We start from the raw sequence: 26,782 nt of genomic DNA, 5'->3' as shown, positions 1-26,782 counted from the left end.
AAAAAAAGAGGTCAAAGAATTCCTCATAACTCAAGGTACTTATCTACAAAGGTAAATAATGTATTTCACCCTTTATGGGGATTAGGGTTTTATTACATCTACCATCTAAAGAAAAAAAGAGGTCAATCTCTCACTCTCTCCATTGCTTCAATACATTATTTGTCGTATGAAACTAAGGCATCGGAGCCTCTTGGCCGGAACACCCCTCAGACCCCCTTTTCTGTAGGTTTCTCTTCTGGAGCCAACGATCGGATTTCTACATCAACATATATCATTTTCCCTTATTTTATTAAAAAAATTTCTTTCATACTACTAACATTCTCTAATGAATATTAATATTTTGGTATCTGTTGTCACCGATATGGATACGTATTGGTATAGCATCAAGTATCGGGTACCCACAATACCGATACCTTCATCTATGCTCATCCTTGGTGCAACTAGACACTAACAATACAGTAAAATCATGAAACGCCTAAGTTGTTTGAGATGTGTCGTCATCTATACACTTGATGAGATTCTTTTTCTTTTTTTCTTTTTTTTCTGGTGATGTATACTTGATGAGATTCAAATTTAAACAAAGACAATCACAGGAATGCCACCTGTGAATACCTAACGGTAACCCCTTTTTCTCTTTAGTCTTTACTCACTTCATCACACTTTGAAAACTTCTCTCCCGCAAAACATGCCATTCCTAACCGCTCCACCTTCTCAGATCTTTTTAAACCCCAAAAAAATTGGACAGCAGAGATTGAACAAAGTGAATTCTCAATTGAAATGTATCCCTTTATCTCATTTTTCTAAGTATAGAGAGAATGGGAGGAGAAGATTTGGATTTCAAATCACAACTTGTGATACAGATCTGTTCTTTCTCTTCAAGCTCCAGTTCCTGCAAGCATCGTCGCTTCCAGAACCCTATCAAATCGCCATTAATTGATTGGTACCTTCTTCTTCGTGTATGTTTCCTGCAACTCATTTTACAATGAATTTCAAATTTCTGAACTTTTTCTTCTTGTGATTTAAGATTTTTTATTTTGGTTGCTCCGTTTGATAGGTTGAAGAAGACGCAGAAATAGAAATTATTCGGAAACAATACCTGAAACTTGGTACGTTTGGTCTCACTAGTGAAGCAACAATCAATGTTCTTTTTCTTTACTAGCTTGGTGAGTTCTGTTTTCATTGCAGCTTTGCAACTTCACCCAGATAAGAACAAGCATCCCAAGGCTGAAATTGCATTTAAGCTCGTCTCCCAGGTGAGATTTGAAGAATGGATATCTACTTTCTGATCAATGACTTACTAGGCAATAAAGAAAATTTTGTTTCTAGGCATATGCTTGTCTCTCTGATGGAACGAAAAGAAGAGCATTTGATTCGGAGAGGAGGAAAAGCTTCTGCTCTCATTGCAGCAAACGCTCATCCTCCAAATTCCAAGGCAATTCAGAAGATAAACTTCAGGGTTCAGATACTAGATACTGGATCAGATCAAACAAGGTTTTGCAGAGTTTTCGAGAAGTTCGAGATAGATTCAACAAGGAAGCAAAGGTGGTAGAGAGTTGTTTGAAGGCCAATCGTGCATCTGGAAATGAATTTCCAGTTTTTGATCCGAGTAACTACTCGTTGCAGGATTACCCCCATTGTAGAACTCAGATCTACAACAAACCGAAAGACTTCTGGTTATTGAGATCGGTAAATATTGATATTGCAGGATTTGATTACAGACGTGGAAGGTGTAGTTCCCCAGTCTTTGAAATTGGATCAGAAAAGAGATCATTTCAATGCAGATCAGCATCATCATCTTCAAACAGATATTGTGAAACTTTCTGTAAATAATTCCTACACATTCATTTCTATTGAATTTGAATGAGAAAGCTCTATAAAAGTCTAAACAACATCAAATCCAACCCCCTAGATCCCCTTTTCTGATGGTGACTTCTACACCCATGTTTCCAAAGAATATTTGTAGAATGAATAGGGTTGCTGCCGTTTAGTACAGTGCCGTATAATCTTGATACCATTTTAAGTCGTTGTCGTGTTCTTGTTCTTCTCCTCCTCCTACTTGCCTACATCTCCCACGCTACATATACAAAACTGATGCAGTAAAGAACTCACCTAATGATCTATACTTGAATGATCCAGAGTCTCCTTATTTAAGCCTCGTTACTAAGTGGAAGCATCCCCACTGGTAGTAAGCAGATACAAATATAGAATCACACCATGCAAAATTTTTAAAATTACAGGGCAAGAGAACGCTGTCCACTTGCATTCCCCACAACCAGATACCCACTTCCCCATGTGTCTTGACAGCATTCTTTCTTCCTCTAAAAAAATACCAAATATGGTCCACGGCCAAGTTTAAGTACTGCTGTTCCAGATATTCCATGATTTACTTGGAATCTTTCCAACTTACATGCCATTGTATCTTAATTGTCCTTTGCATACAGAGGAGTACCTCCCCAATTGCACATGATTCAAAGTCAACAAATAATTGCAGTGATTTCAGTGGCAATTCCATTTCATAAAAAATAAACAAAAATTCCATACAGGACTTATCAATTGTTTTAACTTTCCTCGCAGAAACTCGGGCTACACTAAATTATTTTTTTTTCCCTATTGGATACCCAAATTACAAAACTTCACCTCCGCCGCAGTGAATTAATTATACATGAATCATTTTGCACCAAAGTGCTCAGTTTACTCGAATCCACAGCAGAAGCCTCACCGTAACTTCAGAAGTACGTCTGGATAAGCCAGTCATCCATCAGAACCCCTGTTTGTTCCATCAAGAAGCAAAGCCATATTACAAGAACCTTTCAACTCTCAGCTTTCTGCTAGCTTGTTATCAGGTACTTTGAGAGAGCCACTATCTATCAAGGGTTGCAACTCAGATTTTGCCAAATCCTGTACCACAGAATCTGAGGATTCCAAGAAAGCACAAACCACCTTGCAACTGCAACCATAGCAATAAAACCCGGAATAAAACATAGTTAGAAGCTATTACCAGGTGGATTTATTGTGCATCTGCTTAAAAGGTGAAACTGGAAACCAACCTGTGACCCTGGGCCCACATTTCACATTTCCCTTCCAGAGCTATCTTCCAAAAAGTAGACGCAAAGGTGGAGCAGTCCATGACCAATTTTCTGATAGTCCTGCTGGAATGGAAATTTTCAAGGACATGCTCCTCTTCCGCCTCATCTGATTTGGGCAGGGCTGCCAGAGATGCTATGGCTTCATGCAAGGCATTTAACCTATCAGCTAAAGTTGACAATAGAACACCATCAGACCCACCAGTAGCCACCTGTGTATATCAACTAGAGCAATTCAGTAATCGTTTGGTTGTATCCCGTGGTTTTTATGGAAAGAGGGCTAATAATAATTATGTGGAAAGACAAACAATAAAATGGCATCATATATATCTTCCTGTACTAGTGAAACAATTACGATGAAGAATGGCCATTTATCCAAGGCCTAAGTTCTATTCAGAGATTATCTCAGTAAAAAGATAAAAATTCTTCCAAGAAGAGGGCAAAAAGAATTCATGAAAGTAGCAAAAGGATACATTAGGGTTGCCCGCAGCCACCATTTTCCTAGGCTATTGTAAGTTGTAACTGCTATGCTGCATCTTCTACCAATACTACTATTACAAAATATTGCTGTTTTGTGTTTAAAGCCATTCAAAATTCAACAAAAATAGTGCAAACTGTAATTATTAAAAGTAAAATTACATCCACAATGAATAGAATTCCAAGGTACATGCACTTCATTGGGAAAGCTAGATCCTTTCAAACTATTCTATTATTGTGGAGAATGAGATCGGCCAACTCTTTTGCAGATGAGTAGGCTGAGGGGAGTTCATGGGGATTCTTTGTACTCTTAAATGATTTTGCGACTGTTTAGTCCCAGGTTTCAATGTTATAGGAATTCCCTTCTTTTTTGTTGCTGTAAATTAAATTCTTTTTTATTGCAATAAAATTACTTTCCTATTTAACACTTCTCCAACCCCTAAATACAAATCCAAGGAAACAACTTCGTAGACATAAGGATCTTGTTTTATCGTTGATCAGAGATTTGTATATGAAAAATATGAATTAAAAGTTTGAATAAGGGGAAGGAGCCCTCGACCCGCATCAGATAGAGGAGGATTTATTCAATCACATAGTTTATGCCTCAATCAAAAAAAGGATGTTATCCAAATGGATTTCAAGTAATTATAGTAAAACCTGACCATTACAACCCAAATAAATGGTTAAACAATCACCTCATATATGACTTCTTTGCCAAAATTTGATCGGATTAGTTCTCCCGCATTCTCAATGCATGTAAGGATGAGACTCTGCAAAACAAAAAAGTCTGTTGTAGTTACCAATTCTTAACTCCATATATTTTGCTCAATGGGCAAAATTTAAAATTCAGTTCTGCAATATGCTGACCATAAATCCTTGTCACTGATACAGTGTACTTCCGAAATTCCAACATTTACAAACATATGACACCTAAATATCTGCACTCTGGCAGCATAGTTGGGGCCCAATTTGGCACACTGGAAGGTCGCACACTTCCCACCAAATGATGTTTAGTCCAAGAGGACTTCACCACATGGCAGATAAAGTTCCAAGAAAAACTTGTACAATCTAATTTAGAAACAGCTTGATAGCAGACAAGATAAAGGGAGAAGTCCAATACATGGTAAGCCATATGACATGTGGGCAATCTGTTGGATCCCCATTTATCTAATGGATGGAATAACCAAATCTCCCCTATATGTGGTCAAAATTGGTTCCATCTGGCCAAGCTTGGCAAAAACGCACGTGTGCAAGCATTCCAAACCACCACCCCGGGCGGAAAAAGAAAAGGCACACACATACATTCACCCAAGAAGGAAAGAACCAACCTCAGCAAGCCCACTATCCACCAACAACTGAATTCTTCGCACAGAGGGATCTTTTTTCCCTCCATCCACTGACTGCAGGCTCTCCTCATGGTTTATACTATCACTGGAATCAGCTACAACAACCTCTGAAACATTGTCAGCGCCATTTTCTCCAGATTCACCAACTTCCACAGATTTTGCTTGCTTTTCCAAGTCTGAATTATTTTCACCCTGAAAAAAGGTTTCAAATAAGTTTAGATTAACATCAGTGCTTCAGTAGCCAGATAGTTTTGAGAAGCCTAAATAGCTTTAGAGATTTGCCTTGGTGCAGAGAGATGGAATGGATAAATTGATGGTAGCCAGATCGTCAGGACTAAAATAACGGGGACAATTTGGATGAAGCAGCTGCAACAATGGGCGCCTTCCATTCTGACAGTTAAAACAGGTTTAAAAAGTAATTAGTAACATGGACTGCAAACAAGGTAAGTAGCTGTAAATATGATTGGGGGGGGGGGTTGCTCACCCAAAGATACTCCAGGACAAAAATTAACCCAATTCACTGATCCTAATCGATACTAATGAACTTTAGCATCAGTCCCATACTTTAGCAGGGAAGACAATGAAGGTCATCTCATTAGATTGATTTTTTCCCTAGCAGTTCTCATAGGTTGGGACCATCAGATTATAGATACATGAATTCATCATCCACATCTGACCAAAAGGAAAAAAAGGATTTGTGTTACAAAGCACAATTTCAATTTTTACCTTATCCAAAACAAGCTCCTTAAGCATATTTTGTAACTCGCGGACAATAATCTGCATAAGAAGAGTTGAATTTGAAACTCCTATTAATAAGACAATCACGTAAAGTCTAAGAGAACTATAAAACCATCAATGGAGAAACTAACCTTCGTAATAAGCTTTGTATCATCAACTACAGAAAGAATGCAGATAAGCATCTGGAAAAATATAATAAAATAAGACGAAACTAATCAAATAAATCCAAAGTTACAAGCATAAATCTTATTTTAAAAAGACAAATGTTTAAGGTTGAGCTACAAAGGAATGCACAGAACAGTGTGTGTGTGTGTGTGTGTGTAATTCTTGTTTCTCACTATTCCTCTTCTGTTAAGACAAGACTGAATCAATTGAAGGGTGCGACCAACAAAAGAACTTTCAATTAGCCAGGTAATGCGAAGGAATTTAACAGCCCAAAATAAAAAAGAGCAGAAGGGGAAAAAAAAAAAGGATGAACAGAAGGAAAACAAACAAATGACCCTAAGGTTCCAAGAACATCAACTAGCAGAATTCAAGAAGAGTTCCATACCATGGTACCATATTGATCCTGAGCTATTTTCCCTATGTGACCTTTCATGCCTTTGATTATTTTCTTTCTTTCCTGATATCAGAAGACAAAGTTCAAATTTTGACAAAGTCATGATTCACTGTGAAAAATATAATTTTCAAACTTCTGGTCAAACAACAAAGAAACAGAGTAATTCCTACAACTATTATAACAATTAACAAACCTTAGCACTTCCATGTTTAACACATAGAATGCCAACCTTCACTCCATCTTTCGTATGGATCATTCGAACAAGGAGTGGCCCCGAGAGCTGTTGGATCACATCTGCAGCAGAGGACTTTAAACAAACTTGATTTAGAAATTTAGCCGCCCCAATCATAGAAAAACACAAATGCATCTTAAGGCGCATCGTAAGAGTTAAACAAGCTAGTTGAGACTAAGCAATACCTTGTCAGCAATGCTGAAGTATTCGACTAGTGACCTGTGAATGATAGAGTGGTCCACTATTCCTTTCTCAAGAATTGGTTGAACAAAAGAAGTCATATGTCGTATCACTGAAGCTTTTTGTAGGCCTAGTTTAGAAATTAAATCTATTAACCTGAGAAAGGGAGACAGTCAAATCTTAGGGAAGACAGTGAATAGAAAGGTGCATGAATTCAGAACACAACCAACATATCAAAGAAAGAAAACACCCACAAAGAATAACTAAATAAGCAAAAAAGTTGTCTTTCGTCAATTCAGATTTTAGATACTTTTGCCTATTATAGTGATAGAATTATAGTGTTACGGTCATATTGTTACAAAAGAAGCCCGTGACATCATCTATGAAACAATAATTGCTTTGACATTTTCAGAATTGGCAACCATGGTTCCCAGTGACCACCAATCACGTTGGTGGACGAGTGGATTGTCAATTAAACTGATAGATGTTGAACCAGCACCCACCCCCAATTATTCATTTCAAAAGAAGGTTTTTGACCGTTGATCAATCATCAAACTAGCAATGGTAGCTTGAACCTCAGGAGGCCTAGAAGAAACAGAAAATTGAAGATGCCCGATTAAGCTCAATTCAACGGAACAAACGAAAGACGAGCCTTTTGAGATTAGTCTAGCTACACAACAAAGCAAATGATGATTAAAACAAACAAGTAGCTGACATGGAAAGAAGTCCCAAGGTAAGGACAAAAGGCCTCGTGATCATCTGCAAAAGACATACTAGTCCAGAAGTTACAGAATGAAGTAACACTTGGAGAAATGGTTATAGAAACAAACCCACCTCCCCAAACCCCAACACCTCACCAGGGGGAAGGCAGCCTCCGTTTAGAATATGGACAACATGAAAGCCTCAGTGATGACCATACTCTAAAAGAAGGCACCACCCAGTACTTGAGGAGTCAGCAGTAACAGTAGAAATTCTTATTACCATTTATTCAGCTACGTATATCCGGGCAACTAAAAAACCTAGAGGCAAGGGAGAGAGTATGAGTTCAATGAAAGATATAAAACCATCATAATCAGTTGAACTCCATACCTGCTCTCTTTAGTAGAGACCAAGTCCTTAAACAATTGAAGCTCTGTAGAATACAGTTCCAATAGAAGCCTTTGCTTCTGAGATGCATTCCCCAATTGGTAGGCATGTTCGATAACTGCATATCAAAAAACAGTGGCAACATCCAAGGATTAACCCATGAAAAACTAAGAGGACATATACTAATAAAGAAACTTCAAAATTAGATGAGTGTCAAAGTGAAAAGACAAACCTGACAATTGAAATTATATCACACAATACCCCAAACCACACTAACTTCAATTTTTAGTTCAACCTAACTAAGCCTTTTCACAACTACATGCACTCGGCTACATGGCTCCAGTTTCATTATTCAACCCTGTCCAAAGTCCTTGCCCCAAATTTTAGATCAATCCGCCCTTTATAGAATTCATTAGAATCTAGTATAGATTGGCAAATTACATACAACTTCAACAAAATTATTGTGAAGAAAGAATCTGAAGCAACCACCAAGTAAGACAAACCACTATGTAGATATGAATAGGACACCACCCAAAAAAAAAAAAAAAAAATTAGTGCATAGCATAATGCCCAACCCATCGCCAGCTGCACCACCACGCTCAACCAACCCCCCCCCCCCAAATAAGAAGACAAAAGGCACCAAATAAATATTACTGACCCACAGATCCAACCATGTGTCGAAGAAGAGAACCAACATGTCCATGAAGTGAAGAGATGAATGCTTCCAACTGCTTCTTAGAGGCTGCAAACAGGAACATAGCACATAAAGATATCAGCAACCCAGCAAGTTCACTTCTTTGTCACAGTATTTCACACTTGAACCTACCATTGTCTAACATTTTCTTCACCAGATGAACTGAGTAAGTGTTACATGCCATGGTAAGAAGATGCGGGCGGAGCTCTTCATACACGTCATCTCTTTCAGATTGTGAGCAGTATTTAACGCAAGTCTAAGGTGAAAGGAAGAATAAAATTGCAACTTAATAATTAATATGGAGGAGAAAGGACAAAACCAAAGTCCTACTCAAATTTGGAAGCAAGCAATCAAACAAGGGGTAGATATTACCTGCAGGACACGGGAAGAAACATGGGAGCTCGCTATCTCAGGAATTTTGCCTTTCATCTTTTGTAGAGCTTTAGTTATCAGCCTAATGTAAATACAAAGTCAATAACGTTCACTAATAATAGAACTAAACCAACATATAAGTTTGAAATATAGTACATACGTCGATCTCTCTTCTTTGGAAATGTTACGACGCCTCATCTTTTCCCATAGTGATGCAAGTTCCTGAAGAAAACAACATAGTTAATTTCCGAAGAGCTAAACCAATAAATTTCCAAAGGTATTCACGAAAATTTTCAGCCTTTGATAGTATGAACTTGCAAAAGAAGTCATGATCACCTGCTCGAGAGTGTAATGTCGCTTCCTCTTCATTTTCCTCGCCTCTGCCAGTTCCTGCAATGAATCGAATACCAAAATAAATTGCAATTTCTAACAAAATTAAAAGAATCACATCAAAAAATCTCCATTGCAGAAGAAAATATAAATGAAAGATGTGCCACCAGACAATATGAATATCCAAAATTCCGATCGCTACAGACGTCAGAGCAAGTTGAGAGACCAACCTTTGCCTGCAAACGACGTTCACGCTTGGATAGAGGTTCTTGCTTCTCGGAAAAATGACTGGATTTATCGGATTTGGAGAACTTAAAAGTCTTTTTATCTCCCTTACTTGGAGGTTGTCCAGGTTTCGACGTTCCGAACTTCGGCGAAAAAGTTTTCTTTACTCCCTTACTTGGAGGCTGTCCAGGTTTCGACGGAGAGAACTTTGGCTTCTTAGGAGATGGTCTTTCACCTTCCCTAGGAGTGCTCGAAATTTGCTTTCTTTTCTTCGATTGGCTTTGATCCAGTTTGTCCTTCTTAGGAGCTGCCATTACACCTTCTCTGGGAGTGCTCGAAATTTGCTTTCTTTTCTTCGATTTGCTACTGTCCTGTTTGTCCTTTGCCGCCATGAGAGGATTGCCGGAGCTTTTTCTCCTCTGTTCCTCTGCTTACTGGTATTGAACTCGAGCTTCTATCAGAGTATCAGTCCCTCCGCCTCTCAGGGTTTTTGTGAGGGGATTTTCCCACCTTGGGTCGACCTAATGGAATGCTAGGGTTCCGTACAATTCCAAGTCACCTCGTGCCTTGCTGAACGTTTGCATAGAAAATGGTTTAAGCGGAATCAGGAATCGGGAATCGGGAATCGGGAATCGGGAATCTGGAATCGGATCGGATCGGTTCCCAAAAACCCTAGAATCGTCCTTCGTATTTGAAAACTCGACTTATTCTACGGTTTTTTATATGAATCGGCTGCAATCGGGATTGATAATGGCCGACTCTAATCTTTTGAGTTGTGATTTCGATCTGGATCAACTGAAATTGCCGAGGAATCGAATGGAATCTACTTTGAATAGGTTGCAGATGGGAGTAAAAAATGATACATACTTTAAAAAACGGTGATTTCTTTGAAGATAAGCCATCTATGAATGATGGATGGTAGCATATATGGTTTTTCATAGAAGGGGCATTGCTAAAAAATAAATACATTTAAGGGCTTTAGGATCAAGTTTAGTCTAAGTACATTTATTAGCATGCACATAGTAGGTACACACCCAAATACTTTAGTGCAAATTTGTAGATTCAATCGTCAAAAAAGTTTTGATTTTGGAATCACACCAATCCACTTTATGATTTTGAAATCACACCAATCCAATTTACATTGAGTTAATTATCCTAATTTTACCGAGGTCAGGCATTTTATAAATTGTCATATCCAAATTAAACTTTTTTATTATTATTATTATTTTATTTATTTTATTGTCCGAGTTATGCAATCTCCTTGTGAGTTACAAATTTCTTCTTGTTTGACTATTAATCCCTAGTGTGTATTCCCCTTTTTTTTTTTGTTTCTATAAGAGTTTGAACATGAGTTTAATTGAGCATTTGGAGCTTTGTCGGTATTTGTAATTATGGATTATTACATCTATAATTAACTTGACATTGATTGGTATAAGAGCTATGGCGGAGGAAGTCCAGCCTCCAGTCACCTACTCGTCAAGGCCTAAAGGGTGTGTTTAGTTAATGTGATATTGTCAGCCTTGACTAAAGCCCGCATAGTTTTAAAACACGTATATATGGAAGAAGTTAATTGATTATAAGTCACAAGCTCTCTTGACACCCAAACGATTAGTTGACCACTTATAAGCCACAAGCTCTCATGATTTTTGTTGCAATTGACATTTATGGAAGAAAAAAAACGACAAATAGTATCACCTAATCGTACACAAAGTATACATGTAGTAGTAGGTGATCTAGACTTTAGCTCACATAGCTTCATATTTTTAGTGCACTTTGTACCTTGACTGCTAATGGGCACATATTTTTGAACCTTTTTTTTTTTTCCCCTTGAGAAATCTTTAACTGATCAAGATAAACATGGTTTTAGAACTCTAATCAAATCAGAGGAATTGGTGGATTGGATCGGGGCCTCATCCGTATAATGCTTGCTAATTCTACACATAGAAGTCCAATTGAGTATGGCGAGTCAAGTTGATTCCAAAAGGATTGAATTATGATAGAATCATAATCAATGGAGATTGATCTTGTACCAATTCCATTTTTTTTTTTTTTTTAATGTTTGTGTGTGTGAAAGGATTCTTTATTGTTGAGCTTTAAACTCTAAAGCATAATAAAATTATTTCTCTACTTGCAAAGTAGAATTTAAGAGGAGTATCCTTAACGTTATAGGTAGTGAGTTGTGGGAGACTGTTGTGAATGTGTGGACAATTTTGCCACCTTGGAGGACCCTTGAGAATCAAGACGATGATGAACTGAGTTCGACACTATTTTGAGAAATTGTGTGGCAAAAATAACTGTTTTGCTTCAAGGAGACTTGGGTCTCTTCACAATTTGTTTCAAAACTGCAAAAACTCATAGGATAAGAGCATTTTGTCATTTAAGCCCTTATTTAAACCCCGATGCAAATATGACACCGTTTGAACACTTTTTATGCAAATTACTATTTTGCAAGTCCCCTACTTTGAGCATAATTTTCACCATGTTCTTGGATGAATGGACGTTTGATCATCGCAACATTAGATAGTTGTCAGAGAGACATTTCCAATGATATATGAGTCATGAAAATTCAACAATCAAATCTCAAGATATTTATGTACAAAATTCATCATTGGTGTGCACTCCTCTATGTCATTTTCATTTTACTATCTCATTAGAAGAACTATAAAAATCTCCGTAAAATATGCTGCATTGATATACCTCAAATTAAATTGAAAGTTACCAATTTGATGCCAGAACATGTAAAAGATTAGGATTAGAATCAAAATTTTGTAACCTCATTGCTACCCTATGAAGAACACTAAAAACACTTTATATCACAGATTTATCTAAAGTTGTAGATTTTTATTGCTCAAAAGTTAAAAAGAAAACACGTTTGAATGTCAAGGAGATATTTCTTTTTCTTGTCTGTCAATTTGGTCTGTGAGAGACTGGTAGTTGAGGTGCTCCCCCAATCCCCATTGCATATTTAGACTTTCCAGTTAGCTTGAGCTACCTACTTCACTAAGTTCTAAAAGCGAAGAAGCCTGAAAGACGAAGAAAGAAAGAGCGAGAGCACCCACTGTGGAGCTCTAATTCCGTGTGGACATGGAGGCTTGGAGAAAGAGAACATGGATCAGGAGCTTCCAATATTCCCGTAGTGTTATGGCCAGTAAAACTTCACAATCTCATGAAGGTAGGAGAGTAACAAGCAAACGTAACCAGGCACCAGGTCCAGGATCCATCTCTTTATCTGATTCTTATTTTTATGGAAAATTCACGGCCACCTGATCAATCATTCAAGTAAGTAATTTCTTTCTTTGACCCAATCCCGAGTCCTGATAGCTGAATTAATTTCCTCAATCAAATTCCCGAGTTAATTGCCTCAAAGTTTAGAACTTCTTGTAACTATTTCATTTATTATTCAGTTCCTTACAAGATACGAGTTCTGATTTACAACTGACGAGCTTTGAATTTTTTTTGCAGGATCGACTGTGAAGCATTTCAAAGATCCAAAATTTCACCTTCCTCGATTCATTGATGAGTAGTTGCATACAGCAACTCTCGCAGAACCTGGTTCGTTCTGTTTTAAATTAAGATGAGAATATTGCTAATTTGCTATCAATGGTATCATCTTCTTCACCACATCCCAGTCTCATTAATTATCAATTTCGCATTCGTCTTTTTAATTTGAATTATTTGGAAGGTGGGTGAGCTCCGAGCCTCATGATTTTTTCCTTTTGGAGAAAGTGTGAAACCTCTCTCACCTGCTCGCACAGAAAGTGACTACAACCTTTCCATGTGAACCTGCAATTATTTTGATTTGCCACTAGGAGAGAGATAGAATCTCAGAATCTCAGCTACCTAACTTGAAGGGTGCTTGAATTGAGTGGAACAGAGCAGTGGCAGACATCAGGAGTTGGTCTGGCGACACATTTCTGTTACTGCTTTGAAAGAGCAATGGCTTCCAACCATATCCCATCATATAGAATAATTTGAATGACTTCTTTCTTTTTCCCAGATTTTGCAGAACTAATTCGTTGACACTCGGAATTCAACTTTGATTCTGAACCCCACCTGAGGTGTTATTGTTATTTCAGTTTCATTTTCAAACACAACTCTGCTTCTCCACTTTCGAGCTTTTTTTTTAATGGCGAGAGCGAGTGATTGAGGCCAGGCTAGCATCAACCACATGATTGATACGGGCCCCCACCCTCTCCCCCTGGCAACCACGTGCATCTCGAAGCCCCATGCACACCAGTACATCACTTCACTATTCGTCTGTTCTCCAGTTCTCCAGTTCTCCCGTCCTCCCTTTCTTTATTGACTTCAATTATTATTTGGGATTATTTTATCTTCACCTTCTCCTCCTCCGTCTCTCTCTCTCTCTCTCTCTCTCTCTCTCTCTATCTCTATTATTCCTTAAACACAATCCTTCCTTTCTCCTCGATTACAGAGAGTCAATTCAAATCCAGCCTTGCCTTCCTTCTGTAGCTCTGTTCCTATATCTTGGATTTTCCACCTTTCATAACCAAATTTACTATTACCCACCATCTCTCTCTCTCTCTCTCTCTCTCTCTCTCTCTCACAGAAGTGTGATTGTGAATGTGATGGAGAACGATTTAGGCGAGTTTACTGTTGGAGACAGACGATTTGGTTGACAATTTAATCTCTGTAGCTAAAACAAACGAAGCAATTAGAGGTAACTATTGTTAAAAAAAAGTAATGATTCTCTTTGCTGTCTTTCTAAATTTGTTTTGGTTTTATAGGGTCATGTCGGGTGTGTGTCTGAATTACAGAGAAGCTCTGGCCCGGATCTCTTCCTTTTTTCCATCTTTCCACCATTATTTTCTTACCTTTTCTCTTCTCCTTCCTTCTTTATTTTTAACCTTCTCATTTCATGACAACTTGTCTTATATACCCAATATTTTCTCTTTCTTTTCTTCTTCTTCTTCTGCTTCACTTCTCTTCTTTTTCTTTTTTCGTTTGAAGCCCTTTCCTTTTTCATAGGTGTTGATACTGGTTTCATTCGCCTGCTGCCCAAGGTGTTTAAGCAAGCACAAGCTAATGAAGAGGCTAGTAAGTACGTTGTTCTGTATATTTTTGTGGGTTTCCTGAAACCTTTTCTTCAATGGGTTTTTGTGACTGAACTCCTTAAGATTTCACGATTTAGGTATTTGATAATTCCTCAAACTGATTTATTTTTTCCCCTTTTGGGCTCCACTCATCCATCATGAAGATTTGATTTCTGAAGTGGGCAATGGATTTGGATCACTAATGCAGTCCTGGGGAGGAGGATTGGTTCCTGTAATCTTGTTTTGTAAGCGTCGAAGGGTTGTTGTCCATTTGATTTTGATTTTGATTTTAAAGTTCGGCTTTGGATTTTTGTTTTCGTTCTGTAATGGCGTGGTTATAGTAGATTTTGCTTTCTCACTGTAAACCTTGATATTGATGTTGTGCTTGTAATAAAGTTTCTGTTTTCTCGTGGGTGAGTTGTGACTTTTGACCTATGATTCGATTCTCATTCTTCCTGCTTGTCATTGTGAGTAAGAATTTTAGATCCATCCCATTGTCTACTTTATTTTTATCAGTTTTCAGTCCCTTTTCTTGTTTTAACCAGAGATCACATTCTACTTTATCGAATTAAGCGGCTGAATTTTGCAGTAGCTCTGTCCTGTTCCGGGAGCAAAAGATTCTTCTGTTGCTCAAATTCATCTGGGCTCCAATACTTTGCCAGTTTTAATTCAATTTCCTCGAATTGTGTGTAGTTGTGGTGATTTGAGTCTTCCTGTGGCCTTGCTAATGTTTTTGGTTAGTTCTCTAATTTCCCATTTGCAGGAGTATAACGAAGATTTTTTTCATATATTTTTGCAAATTTTATTTTCACTCTGGACATTTCTATTAGCTCTTTGACTTCATTACAGACCAGAAGGCAGTAACCTTTATTTGTCTCTAATGTATCATACTTTCAGAGATAAAGCTTGTTTAGTCTATTCCAAAATCTTCTTTATATGAATTTCTTCATGCTTCTTTGATTTGTAATAATTTTCTTTCCTGCAAATTTTTTTGATGAGCCTAATTGTTGGATAACCATTGAATATGTTTAATTGTGATTTTTTGGAATCCCCCTTTCCTTTTTAGTTGTTTTTTTTTGTTTCCTGGTAAACTTTTTTTTGCAGCAACGGGGCTTTGGTCAGTAGAACAGGAGTATTTCTGAGGATTGGTATTGCTTTTGTTTTTCTTCCTTAAACCTATTCTTTGTCCTCTTTTCAGGTGGCACTTCTTTTGTTTCTGGCATTAGGAAATGCCAATGTACTTGATGGAGGATGGAGTGGTGGACAGTGTGATAAAAAGATAACTTTGGACCCTAGACCTCACAGTGTATCCATCTTAGAGTTTGGTGCTGTTGGCAATGGGAAAACATTGAATACTATTGCCTTTCAAAATGCCATCTTCTATCTCAAGTCTTTTGCTGACAAGGGAGGTGCACAGCTCTATGTGCCATCAGGCAGGTGGCTTACTGGAAGCGTCAACCTCACTAGCCACCTCACTCTCTTCTTGGAACGAGGTGCCTTCATTCTTGGCTCGCAGGTTTTAATTCTGTCTAATTTTTCTCTTGTTTTTCCTTACTTGGAGCAAACCCTCTCTTTCCTTTTCTCTGATAGGCAAGAGAATAGTATGCAAGAATTCATAATAATTGAGTTGAGGATTCTTTTACAAGCTTTTTTTCCATTGACTAGGAAATCCATCTATAATGAAAGACTCAATTAGCTTCCTGCATCCGCAAGATAATTTTTTTTTCTTCTAATGGTTCTTTGTTTTCCTCCCTTGCAGGATCCTACTCACTGGGATATCATTGATCCCTTGCCATCCTATGGTCGAGGAATTGAACTCCCAGGTGGAAGTTATCGTAGCTTGATAATTGGATATAATTTGACAGATGTGGTGATAACAGGCAAGGATATTGCTTCATTCCTCCTGCTCCATTGATATACGTTTCACTATTAGGCATGTTTAATTCTTTCTCCCACATAACGTTCTTTGGTTTATTAAATGCACCAGGTGATAATGGAACTATTGATGGCCAAGGCTCTGTTTGGTGGGAGTCATTCAACTCTTATTCTTTAAACTATAGCCGTCCTCATCTTGTGGAATGTATTGGCTGCAAGGATGTTGTAGTTTCAAACCTCACCTTCTTGAATTCGCCTGCTTGGAGCATCCATCCAGTTTATTGCAGGTACACTGGATAAATCATTCTGATGAATTCACTCTCTTCCCATTTTCTGAATTTCAATAGTTATTAATGGAAGGAAAGCTCTGAGTCATAGTTATTTACCTTTATGCAGCAATGTGCAAGTCGAAAATATTACTGTACATGCTCCACTGGATTCTCCTTACACTGTTGGTATCGTCCCAGGTTTGTGATGAATGCTTCCAGCTCAGTGTATTTTTGTGTATTCCTACTCATTGTTTTCACATGAATGACCGATCTTTCTGTGATTGCTAGCTAGTGGAGTAGGCATGTTTTTATTACACTAGTCTTCACCTTGCCCAATAACCTCTGTATATTGGAGTTTGTTAATATGAAGGTTGCCTAGTGTTTCAATTTTTTTATTTGGAACTGAAATAATAATAACAATAATAAAAAAAAGTTAGGCAGATAATTGGGATAAGGCTGAGTTGTGTTGTAAAAAAAAGTTAGGCAGATCCGTTTTGCCATGTGAGCGGTTCGAGGTGGTGATTGTATGGAACCATCACCAGTCCATCCTCATGTAAAGATAGGGCAGATGTCCAAATATATTTGCATTTGCCCTGAATTCTTATTCCCCACCAAATTTAGTGAGGTAATCTATCTAAACAGTTATATTTTGAATTGATATATAAGCAGTTCATGGAAAACAATCTTGAAGGAGCCACATCTGCTGTGGACTTTTTTGAATTAAAGAATAGATAGGATAATACTTGAAATGGGACAGGAGTATTATACCTCATGTATATGCAGATCTCTAAAAAATCTAACCTACTTTTTAGACCCAGATTTTCTGTATTTCCCTATCATGAGACAATTTCTCAAAGCCAAGCCTTCTTACCATAGTTGTCATAAAAAAATTTTGAGCTTGAGCTTTCAGAAACTGTGATGTCTTCTTCTAAACCGTCAAATGTTTATTATATCTATGAAGAGCAAGTTCATTTGTCTTCTTTTAATGTCAGCTTTAGATAGAAGACATCGGAAACCTAAATATTATTATTAATTTTTTTTTTCTGAAGCTACGTATATAGGATCTAATTCCTGAAGCATCCATTTTGGTGCTTTCAAGTTATTTGATGTTTACCACTGTTTTGAATAGAAAACATAAAGGTTACATCATTGTATTCTCATTGAAGCTGCTTGGATGTCATATTCAGATTCTTCGGACAATGTGTGCATTAAGGACTCCAATATTAGTGTGGGTTATGATGCTATTGCGCTAAAGAGTGGCTGGGATGAGTATGGCATTACTTATGGAAGACCGACAGGAAATGTTCACATCAGAGGGGCTCGGCTTGAAGGTTCTACAGGTTCTGCCCTTGCTTTTGGTAGTGAAATGTCTGGTGGCATCTCCAACATTATCGTGGAAGGCATACACATACAGAATTCCTTCACTGGTATAGAATTCAAGACTACCAAGGGCAGAGGTGGTTATATAAAAGACATTCTTTTGTCACATTTAGAAATGGAAAATGTCCACAAGGCAGTCAAAGCCACAGGCCAATTTGGATCCCACCCTGATGACAAGTTTGATCCAAATGCTTTACCAGTTATTGGTCGCATCTCCTTGAATAATGTTGTTGGCACAAACATCACTGTGGCTGGAGACCTTGCAGGAATTCAAGAGTCTCCCTTCACTTCAATCTGTCTTTCCAATATCTCCTTATCAAGCACTTCTAGTCCTTCACCTTCATGGTTCTGTTCAAATGTATTCGGATTTTCAGAGTGTGTAATCCCACAACCATGTCCGGATCTCCAGAGCTTGTACCCAAATTTTTCATCTGCTTGCTTTTCCCGTGCATCTTATGATGGTTATGCGGCGGTCTTGTGAGGTTTTCAATTTGCCAATACTTTCTTCCAGCTCCTGTACAATGAGAGATAAACTAGATAGCCGTTCAGTTCCTTATTGAATTCAGTCGATTTTTCCTAATAAACTTCAGATTCTGAATCCTCTATTCTTAAGTTTATTTTTATTTTTATTTTTATTTTTTCTCATCATGCACCGAAACTCCATTGAAGCTGCAGTCATGCATTATCAGCAGCTTATGTGTACAGACCCATTTCTTCATTCTTAAGGAAATTTTTGGTAGGAATGGTAGCCCAAGTGCAGATTGTTAGCACTGCCTCTTCTTCTTCTTCCTCCTCTCTCCACCCCCACCCCCCCCAAAAAAAAAAAAAAAAAAAAAAAAAACCCTCTTCCCATTTCCCTTGCATTGAAAATGTTACATGATTCCTCATGGCTTGCTGTGTCAAATATTGTCCAGGTGGATATTGTGTTTGGAATAAAGGATTGTAGAGAGTTGATGATTCTATTCTCGTCTAGTTTCAAGGAAAAAAGAAAAGGAGCCTTTGCTTTCTCTTTCCCATTTCGCCCAACTAGTACTGTACATCAGCAATTGGACATCTCAAATATGTATATACTCTTGCTGCTTCCTTTTATGTTCTGTCAGTCTTTTACTAAAATTTCAAGGTATACTTTCTGTACACGGATGCCTCATCTACACTATGGTTCTATACTTCTAGGTATCAGTATTGTATTAGTCTAATACATATTGATATCCTTGGAGACCAATACGGTGGATGCAGCTGATTCGTATCATTATAGACCCATATGGTATCTGATACTGTGTTTTATGACCTTGTTATACAGGGGAGACAATGATAGACAAAAGATGGGTTTAAACAAAGACATTTGAGGTGTTGTCATCATTCAGATTTTCAAACACTAACGAAAAATAATGCAGAAAAGAACAGAAGATGATGTTTACAACATATAAAAGAGAATAGAACACTCAATTCCCAAAACTAAAGTAATGCGTTCTGTTGGAGGACCACTTAGATCTTTTTTGTGGTTGGGTGGTCCTCAAATGCCTCTAGCTGTCTCACTTTCAAGGTGATGTGTTGATACTAACAGTGTCTGTGTGCTTATATCTTCATTTATTCGTGCAATAATTCACTGAACAACACATGCTAAGGGACCCAATTTTTGTGTACGTTTTTGTTGTTATTCCCTTAATTTTCATTATTTTTCGTTGGTGCTTAACACCTCCACTCCTACAAAATCATTTAAGCTGTGCTAGTCCCAAATTAAGGAGAGAAAAATTAAATCAATTTTGGAAAGAAAGTGCAATTTTGCACCTAAAACTCTTATTATATTTGATAAAGGAAAAATAAGCCTAAAAGGTAGTGACGAGGGGCAGGGCGGAGGAAATAACTACCTTGCTCCCCATGAAAGGTGGAAATCTTGCCACTATTAATACTCCCATTGCCCCCTGCATTGAGCGTTGGGGCTATGCTGCATTTCAATTAACCTTCTCCTATATGATAATTGTATTTTGGGAAGAGATTTTTGCTATTCTACGTTGTCTGTGCGTCAAACACGGGGTGCCCAGGGTGGGGGTGGAAATGATGCACACTTCCCCCTAAAATGAAATAAAACCTTGTTGATGCCTTTGCATGCACTATCAATCCCCCTACGTTGGTTTAGGGGCAACATAGCCTATCATTAATCTCTCGCCCTTGTGTTTTTTAGTCATGATTTTTTTTTTTAAACTTTTCAAATCAAATGGATAAGTCTTTTGATGCACTCGGAACTGTCTAAACTGAAAGCGAAAGGCATCATTAGTAGGCGCAGTTAATCGGCAATAGGGTAATTTGTGAAACAATTTAGTTGCAAAATGAAGAAAATTTAATAGAGAGGGATCAACATGTTGCCCAAAACCATAACCATTTACCGAAATCTAATCGAACCGTTTATTAAATGGTTCAGTTTTTGGTTTAAAAATTAAAACCATGATTCGATTTTGGTTTTAAAGTTTAAACTGTTCGTAAATATTTAAATAAACCGTTAAACCGATGAGTAGTGAGTTTAAATCATTTAATGTTAAGTTTTTCATAAATGAAAAAAAAAATTTACATTAAAAGACTACTGAAAAAATATATAACAATAAACAATTCATTCAATGTCACAATTTACATCGATTTCACTAAAAATTTTGAAGGTAAAGAAGTTGTTTGGATAAAAAAATTAGAAAACATAGAAAACCATTTAAAACCGTTTATAAATTATTTCGGTTTTAATATATGAAACAGTTTATTAAATAATTCAATTTTTATTTTACTTAAAAAGTCTTGCACCACATCAAATCGAACCATCTACACTAAAACTGAACTGATTAACACCCTTACAATAGACAAAGTGGAGGGAGTGTTTAATGATCCATAGCCGGATTAACCAAATCCCACAAATCCTCAACTCAGCCCAGCCCGAGGTAGGGCTGAGATATCTCAGGACTGGCCCAGGCTTTTTGGGCTGAGTCTAGCCCTACCCAGCCCAGATTGATCCAACTTGACCCCAGGTTGACCGTTGACCTCATTAAGTCGGGTTTGAGGGTCGGGTAGGTTATTGATGGGTCAGTGGGAGAAAATGAAGGTGTCTCTTAAGACAAAATCCACGTGTCGTGCATATAGGTAGAGTTGGCTCGAGAGTTGGGCGATGCCCGCGTGAGAGCAGCCGAATCCATTTATAACGTATATAAGAGAACTACTTACTACGCTCTTGTTGTTATCTGAATGAAGGTTTAGGTTCGTGTTAGGGTTACGAGCTCCCCAGCAATGGCGAATCGTACGGACCCGGCAGCGAAGAGCATACGAGGGACAAATCCTCAGAATCTGGTTGAGAAGATATTGAGATCGAAGATCTACCAGCATACCTACTGGAAGGAACAATGCTTTGGACTCACTGCTGAGACGCTTGTTGATAAAGCCATGGAGCTCGATCACCTCGGCGGTACCTATGGTGGCAACCGCAAGCCAACGCCCTTCATGTGCCTTGTTATGAAGATGCTCCAGATTCAGCCGGAGAAGGATATCGTCGTCGAATTTATCAAGAACGAGGATTACAAGTAAGTTCATTCAGGTGGAAATAAACCCTAGGCATTTGATTTTGTCGCTTACTTCTTGCTCCTCGTTTTGTTAGGGTTTTCAGAAGATTTTGCGTTTAATTTGAGCATTCCACGTTTTCGATTCAAAGGAACTTTGTTTTTCCCGACTGCGAATTAATGAATAGACTAATTTTCCTTAAACCTGATGAATTTACTTTCTTCTGTGAGGATGCCAAATACATTTTTCTTTTAATTCTTCTGTTCTCTTAATATTCTATCTGATATGCAGTAATTGGCTTGCAGATACGTTCGTATACTTGGTGCATTTTATTTACGCCTCACTGGCACGGACACTGATGTATACCAGTATCTAGAGCCTCTATACAATGACTATCGAAAACTGAGACAGAAGTTAGCAGATGGCCGTAAGTTTTATTTCCCGTATAGTCTTTGGATTGTTCCCATTGATTTTCTTTACTGTAATGCTTGCTATCAGATGATATTTTGTATCTCCCTTTGGTTTGTGTATACACCTTGAATTTTTTTAGTATTTAATATTTTCCATATTTTTTTTTTGTTTGCTCAGGCTTTACCCTGACTCATGTGGATGAGCTTATTGATGAACTCCTGACGAAAGATTATTCCTGTGACATTGCTCTTCCACGAATCAAGAAAAGGTGACCTTTGTTAATCTGATAATGTCTATTATCATTAATTATATATTTTTTAGCATTCTGCAATCTCTGGTTTGTCTGTTGCTTTCGTTGGAAGTGATTGGTTGCCACTGGGGGATGCTTTGTTGCGAAAAGAATTTGTTTTCTTGCCAGCCTTAGTTATCTTCGTTGCTATTTGAATTTCACTTCATCACATTTGAAACAATTTGTAGTTGACTCTTCACTTAATGTGTTTGTCTCAAAATGCCCCTCATACTTGTTCTAGCTGCAATTGAATTGCTTAATATGAATAAAATGGATTGCAATATTTTTCCAGTCTCCAATGTAAATGGAAACACGATAAAGGAGTTTGGTTTTCAAATAGTAAATGTGCTGTATATCACTCCGTTTTCCAATCATAAGTGTGCTGTATATCATCCCTCTACCTGATACCCAAAAATTACCTGTAGATTGGGCTCCTGTATGCATGAGGGAGAACTCTGCGTGCCTGGGTGTTTGAAACAAATGTTTTCAAATTAAGCTTCTAGTGTTAAACTTTCTTGTTGCTGAAACATGTTTGTTGTCAAATCAAACACTAAACACATTTATATTCCGAAGGTTCTTCTCTCTGTCCAGTGTGCCTAAGCTCCAAGTGGTGTCATTATTGATTTAAAATTCATGTCTGGACTCTGGACTGCTGGGAAGTAATTCTTGTGATTTACGGATATTTGGTTGTTTTGAAATGAGTACTCGTTTTACTGGCATGGCTGGCTTGTTTAGCCAGGGTGATGCAGGAGTGCTTCCATGGATCGGCCCCGAACCTGTTTGGGAACCCGGACCAAGAACTGGGTCCAAATTGGGGTCTTTGTTCTTGTTGGATTTTAGGAATTTGTTTTATTTAGGGGATAATATTTGTTATTTTATGCTGTTTATTTTAGGAAGTTGGATATGTTTGTATGTTTCAGATATTGTTTTTTACTAGGATTCATAGGAGTTTATCTCCTTAAAAGTCTTTTTGTTTTCTTATTAATTATTAATAATTATGCTTGTAACCCAATTCATTGGGTAGATTTGAGATGAATTGAATGGTTGTTTGTGAAGATCCTGCGTGGCTAGGTGTGTTTTGTGAACCTCTCTCTCCCCCCTCCCCTTTACATGCAATCTCTCTTTCCTACTTTGAAGTCTCTCTTGCATTCCTTCTTATTCTCCTTTATTGCTGTTCCTGTTAAACCTACACTGTTACTCTGTTTTCTGAGTAACACCGACAGCCCCACGATGTTGGGTAGAACTCTTAGTCCTTTTCTCCTCGGATTTTGGGAGTGTTTTTTCCTTTAGGGTGATTCCAGCATCGGGAACTTAGACCCGAAATCCTTTTCTAGAGTGAGAAGTACAACTTGCAACTCAGTATGCTTAAACTTCCGCCTGGGTTGTTGCAGATAATTATATTTATTTTCTGGCTGATAGCTTGGGCTGATGTTGGCTGGATTTATGAGGAATCAAAGTCAACATTGAAGCCCCAAATCCATTATTGAGTTGAAGCCGTGATTGAGGGGCTGCTGCCTTGTGAACTGGTTTTTCTTCCGCTGGTTTTGTTCCCATCGTGAGGTTGTAGACAACCTTATAAAGTGAGTTTCTTATTTTAATTCTTATCTCTATATTTCCAGGATTACCCTTCCCCTTATCTCTATCCATTCCTATACTTTTCTTAATTTTCATTCCTAGTTTTCCCTCACTCAATAAATACTAATCCCTCTCTTGTCCTTTCTGCTATTTAACTACCAAATGGCCCCTTGAAAATTCTGGTTTATTACGGGATTGCTATCATCTTTAATTGGGAAGCTATTTATTATTTGGGCGGGCCATAAGCAATCCGAGTTGGGTCTCAGAACCCCGGATCAGCATCACAGGGGACTTACATTAGTGCTTCTTTGTACTGTTTCCTAATAATTTATAAAATGGCTGTTTGACAGATGCATTCTTGTTGATGAATATCTATCTTATAATCTAATATACCTCTTGTTTTACTTTTATTGTGCTTAGGATGGCTCTTGAATTCTTAGTTTAACTGATGGGTTCTATTCCAATAGGTGGACTCTTGAATCCAATGGGACATTGGAGCCTAGAAGAAGTGCTTTGGAAGATGATTTTGAAGAAGAGGAGGAAAAAGAAGAGGAGGACCAAATTATGGCTGGATTAGAGAATGGATCTCATGAAAAGGTTTGAGTTCCTTCGTTTGGTTCCAAAGTCTTCTCTGCAGTTATGGGCCATTTCTTACACTGGGTACTATGTGACAGGACTATTACCGTGGCCGAAGCCCAGGTAGAGAAAGAGACAGGGATAGAAAGCGAGACAGTCATAGACACAGGTATGCTACCCTCCAAGATCCCCACCCACACCCCCATGTTAATGTCCAGTTTATTTGCATAAGTGAAAGGAACACTATTATTTTACATTGAGTGCTGTACTTTCGTTTTCATTTTGAACTGCATTTTGTTTACATTTGAAATCTTTTAACAGCAGACTATGCTGAAAATTTTGTATCTTGTTGACTTATAGGCCATACTGACTCTTATGATTTCCCGTCGTTTTATGCTATGGCTGTGGAAATCTAACGTCAATTTATATATGTTTTTCTCAATTTATGTTCTGTCTTGAGTTCATATAACCAATATAACCCAATACTTTGTTTAAGTGTCTTGTGGTTGACCATCTCATTAGATGTACGAACTAGTAAGGAATGCTATATGCACTACACTATACAAAATTTATGCTTTGCCTGTTTGAATATTATTATTATTATTATTATTATTATTATTATTATTATTTTATGTTTTTTAATTTTATATGATGTGCTATGGCCTTTAAACTCCAGACATTAGCTTATCGCAATGCCTAGAGTAATGCCGGACCTGGAAGTATTCTTACACAGGATATTCGGGCATTTGTAATGGTTAGATATTATGATGTTTACTTTTGTCAAACCCTAATATTTGAAATGAACTTGGTTGGGGTTGGTACACATTAGGCTAGAATGGACAAACTCTGTGAGATGTTCCTAACAGAACAGATTGGAAGCTGATTTTGCTGCTCTTTTTTGTTTATATTTTTATAGAGTTATATGTAGCTGCTAGGGCATCTTAAGCCTTTAGTAGGTGAAAAGCTTCCTACAATAATTTGCAATGACTCTGCCAGGTTTCTCTGCACTGGTAGTGTGCAGTGAGAAGTATGATGGGTCACACATCACTGAATTACTGTAGTCTTAATGTTACGGAATTTGAGGCTAATTTTATGGTGGCTTCTCCATGTCTATGAAATTGGGAAACCAGGCTTATTGTTACACAGTCTGAAGCCTAAATCTTACTGTACTATTATCCTTGGTCATAGATTCATGTCTTCAACTTATTTTTTCAGTTCAAATGTTTCTATAGTTGAGAACTTTGATTATGAAACTTGATATATTCTCTAATGCCACATATATTGTCAGGGACCGGGACTATGACAGGGATCGGGACTATGACAGGGATCGAGGCAGGGGACGTGATAGGGACAGGGACAGAGATAGAGACTGGGACAGGGACAGGGACAGGGACAGGGACCGGGACCGTTACCGCATCCGAGATGAAAAAGACTATGGACGTGACAGGGAGCGAGAAAGGGAGAGGAGGAGGAGGAGGAGGAGTCACTCAAGGAGCAGGAGCCGGAGTAGGGACCGGAAAGAGCGTGGAGGAGACCGTGAAGGTGGAGAGCACCGCAAGAGGCATCGAGGGAGTGTCAGTCCTCGGAGGCGCACAGATGGAGCAGAGGATGGGACTGCCAGAGAGGAGTCCAGGAAGAAAAAGGAGAAGAAGGAAAAGAAAGATGATGGGACTGATCATCCAGATCCAGAGATTGCTGAACAAAACAGGATTCGAGCATCACTTGGGTTAAAGCCATTGAGGCCGTGAGGGATTTATGGGCCTTTCGACATGCCAGTAGACACATAGTAGAAGATGGTTACCTACGCAAATGTGGAAGGCCAATCCTATCATCTGCTTCTTTCCAACAACCACCTGGGTCTGCCTCTCTCTGTTCTCAAACGTTGAATATTGCTATTTTCCAGGTGTAGAGTCATGACTATCATAGTGTTGCCTCGTCCACCTCTCTTTGTATTCTTAGCTGATGGAAACTTAAGAGTACGCTATTAGATGGTAGTTGACTTTCGCTTAATGGGGGAATGTAACATCTTGTAAGTATTGCCATGGAACAAAGATCTCATTGGTCAGACGCTTATAGTTGCTGTTCCAAACAGAAGTGAAAGGAAAACATGTTAACGAAAGTGGGTTGTTATTTTGTATATGGTTTACATATAAATTTTTTTAAATATTCAAATGGGGATGCAAAGCTAATGAAAGTGGAACCATAAAACTCTGCGGAGTTGGCGTCAGGATTTCTTTTCCAGTTCTTTTTAGCTTTGCAAGTTTATCTCTTTCGTCTTTTTATTTCTTTAATTATTAATAGGTGACGGTTAGTGGACAGACTTAGGGGATTTCCTGTCCAAAACTCTATTGAATGCGCCGTGCGTCATAACCATGTGCAAGTTGCACCATCCTATGTGGGTGTCTCATCTAGCGAACATATCTGCATATGGGGTTAATTTTCTTCTCAGGAATGTAAGAGATGATTAATGTTTCCTTACCAAATTTTCACTGCAACAAAAATG

At 38.0% G+C, this 26,782-nt stretch overlaps 4 protein-coding genes across 7 annotated transcripts; 3 read left to right on the top strand and 1 right to left on the bottom strand.

The window, feature by feature from the left end:
- The first annotated feature begins 674 nt into the window (after window positions 1–674).
- Window positions 675–2,014, top strand: LOC122093912 (dnaJ homolog subfamily C member 14). Of its 2 annotated transcripts, XM_042664463.1 has the most exons (4): window positions 675–956; window positions 1,055–1,106; window positions 1,186–1,253; window positions 1,327–2,014. In XM_042664463.1, the coding sequence occupies exons 1-4, from the start codon at window positions 816–818 to the stop codon at window positions 1,828–1,830; spliced, it is 765 nt and encodes a 254-aa protein (XP_042520397.1). In that variant the 5' UTR covers window positions 675–815; the 3' UTR covers window positions 1,831–2,014. The 2 variants fall into 2 exon arrangements, with proteins under 2 accessions (XP_042520397.1, XP_042520398.1); XM_042664464.1 differs by having other exon boundaries at window positions 801–940; window positions 1,055–1,253.
- A 471-nt stretch (window positions 2,015–2,485) lies between these two features.
- On the bottom strand, window positions 2,486–9,865 carry LOC122093911 (pumilio homolog 24). Its single transcript, XM_042664462.1, has 17 exons — window positions 9,328–9,865; window positions 9,104–9,157; window positions 8,928–8,989; window positions 8,768–8,849; window positions 8,528–8,651; window positions 8,360–8,443; window positions 7,705–7,819; window positions 6,621–6,771; window positions 6,397–6,510; window positions 6,195–6,266; window positions 5,776–5,826; window positions 5,633–5,683; window positions 5,189–5,296; window positions 4,889–5,098; window positions 4,256–4,330; window positions 3,048–3,295; window positions 2,486–2,947 (listed from the first exon to the last, which is right to left on the bottom strand). The coding sequence occupies exons 1-17, from the start codon at window positions 9,712–9,714 to the stop codon at window positions 2,818–2,820; spliced, it is 2,118 nt and encodes a 705-aa protein (XP_042520396.1). The 5' UTR covers window positions 9,715–9,865; the 3' UTR covers window positions 2,486–2,817.
- A 2,450-nt stretch (window positions 9,866–12,315) lies between these two features.
- LOC122093810 (probable polygalacturonase) lies at window positions 12,316–18,497 on the top strand. Of its 3 annotated transcripts, none has more exons than XM_042664299.1 (8): window positions 12,316–12,601; window positions 12,785–12,874; window positions 14,309–14,377; window positions 15,572–15,889; window positions 16,133–16,253; window positions 16,361–16,535; window positions 16,645–16,715; window positions 17,705–18,497. In XM_042664299.1, the coding sequence occupies exons 2-8, from the start codon at window positions 12,839–12,841 to the stop codon at window positions 18,376–18,378; spliced, it is 1,464 nt and encodes a 487-aa protein (XP_042520233.1). In that variant the 5' UTR covers window positions 12,316–12,601; window positions 12,785–12,838; the 3' UTR covers window positions 18,379–18,497. The 3 variants fall into 3 exon arrangements, with proteins under 3 accessions (XP_042520233.1, XP_042520235.1, XP_042520234.1); XM_042664301.1 differs by having other exon boundaries at window positions 12,785–14,000; XM_042664300.1 differs by lacking the exon at window positions 14,309–14,377.
- A 2,608-nt stretch (window positions 18,498–21,105) lies between these two features.
- On the top strand, window positions 21,106–26,416 carry LOC122094413 (pre-mRNA-splicing factor 38). The gene is made up of 6 exons (XM_042665208.1): window positions 21,106–21,451; window positions 21,734–21,855; window positions 22,017–22,107; window positions 24,171–24,300; window positions 24,378–24,448; window positions 25,568–26,416. The coding sequence occupies exons 1-6, from the start codon at window positions 21,162–21,164 to the stop codon at window positions 26,025–26,027; spliced, it is 1,164 nt and encodes a 387-aa protein (XP_042521142.1). The 5' UTR covers window positions 21,106–21,161; the 3' UTR covers window positions 26,028–26,416.
- The last annotated feature ends 366 nt before the right edge of the window (window positions 26,417–26,782 follow it).

The sequence above is a fragment of the Macadamia integrifolia genome, chromosome 11 (assembly GCF_013358625.1).
Source record: "Macadamia integrifolia cultivar HAES 741 chromosome 11, SCU_Mint_v3, whole genome shotgun sequence".
Lineage (NCBI taxonomy): Eukaryota > Viridiplantae > Streptophyta > Magnoliopsida > Proteales > Proteaceae > Macadamia > Macadamia integrifolia.
This window is presented reverse-complemented; position numbering and strand designations above follow the sequence as displayed.

Coding starts and splice junctions, on each gene's coding strand:
- LOC122093912 (XM_042664463.1), top strand. CDS start 816: ATGGGAGGAGAAGATTTGGATTTCAAATCACAACTTGTGATACAGATC. Junction 957..1,054: donor ATTGGTACCTTCTTCTTCGT/GTATGTTTCCTG, acceptor TCCGTTTGATAG/GTTGAAGAAGACGCAGAAAT. Junction 1,107..1,185: donor GAAACAATACCTGAAACTTG/GTACGTTTGGTC, acceptor TTTTCATTGCAG/CTTTGCAACTTCACCCAGAT.
- LOC122093911 (XM_042664462.1), bottom strand. CDS start 9,714: ATGGCGGCAAAGGACAAACAGGACAGTAGCAAATCGAAGAAAAGAAAG. Junction 8,990..9,103: donor GACATTACACTCTCGAGCAG/GTGATCATGACT, acceptor TGTTTTCTTCAG/GAACTTGCATCACTATGGGA. Junction 4,331..4,888: donor TGGATAGTGGGCTTGCTGAG/GTTGGTTCTTTC, acceptor TTTGTTTTGCAG/AGTCTCATCCTTACATGCAT.
- LOC122093810 (XM_042664299.1), top strand. CDS start 12,839: ATGAGTAGTTGCATACAGCAACTCTCGCAGAACCTG. Junction 15,890..16,132: donor CCTTCATTCTTGGCTCGCAG/GTTTTAATTCTG, acceptor CCTCCCTTGCAG/GATCCTACTCACTGGGATAT. Junction 16,716..17,704: donor CACTGTTGGTATCGTCCCAG/GTTTGTGATGAA, acceptor TGTCATATTCAG/ATTCTTCGGACAATGTGTGC.
- LOC122094413 (XM_042665208.1), top strand. CDS start 21,162: ATGGCGAATCGTACGGACCCGGCAGCGAAGAGCATACGAGGGACAAAT. Junction 21,452..21,733: donor ATCAAGAACGAGGATTACAA/GTAAGTTCATTC, acceptor ATTGGCTTGCAG/ATACGTTCGTATACTTGGTG. Junction 24,301..24,377: donor AGAATGGATCTCATGAAAAG/GTTTGAGTTCCT, acceptor ACTATGTGACAG/GACTATTACCGTGGCCGAAG.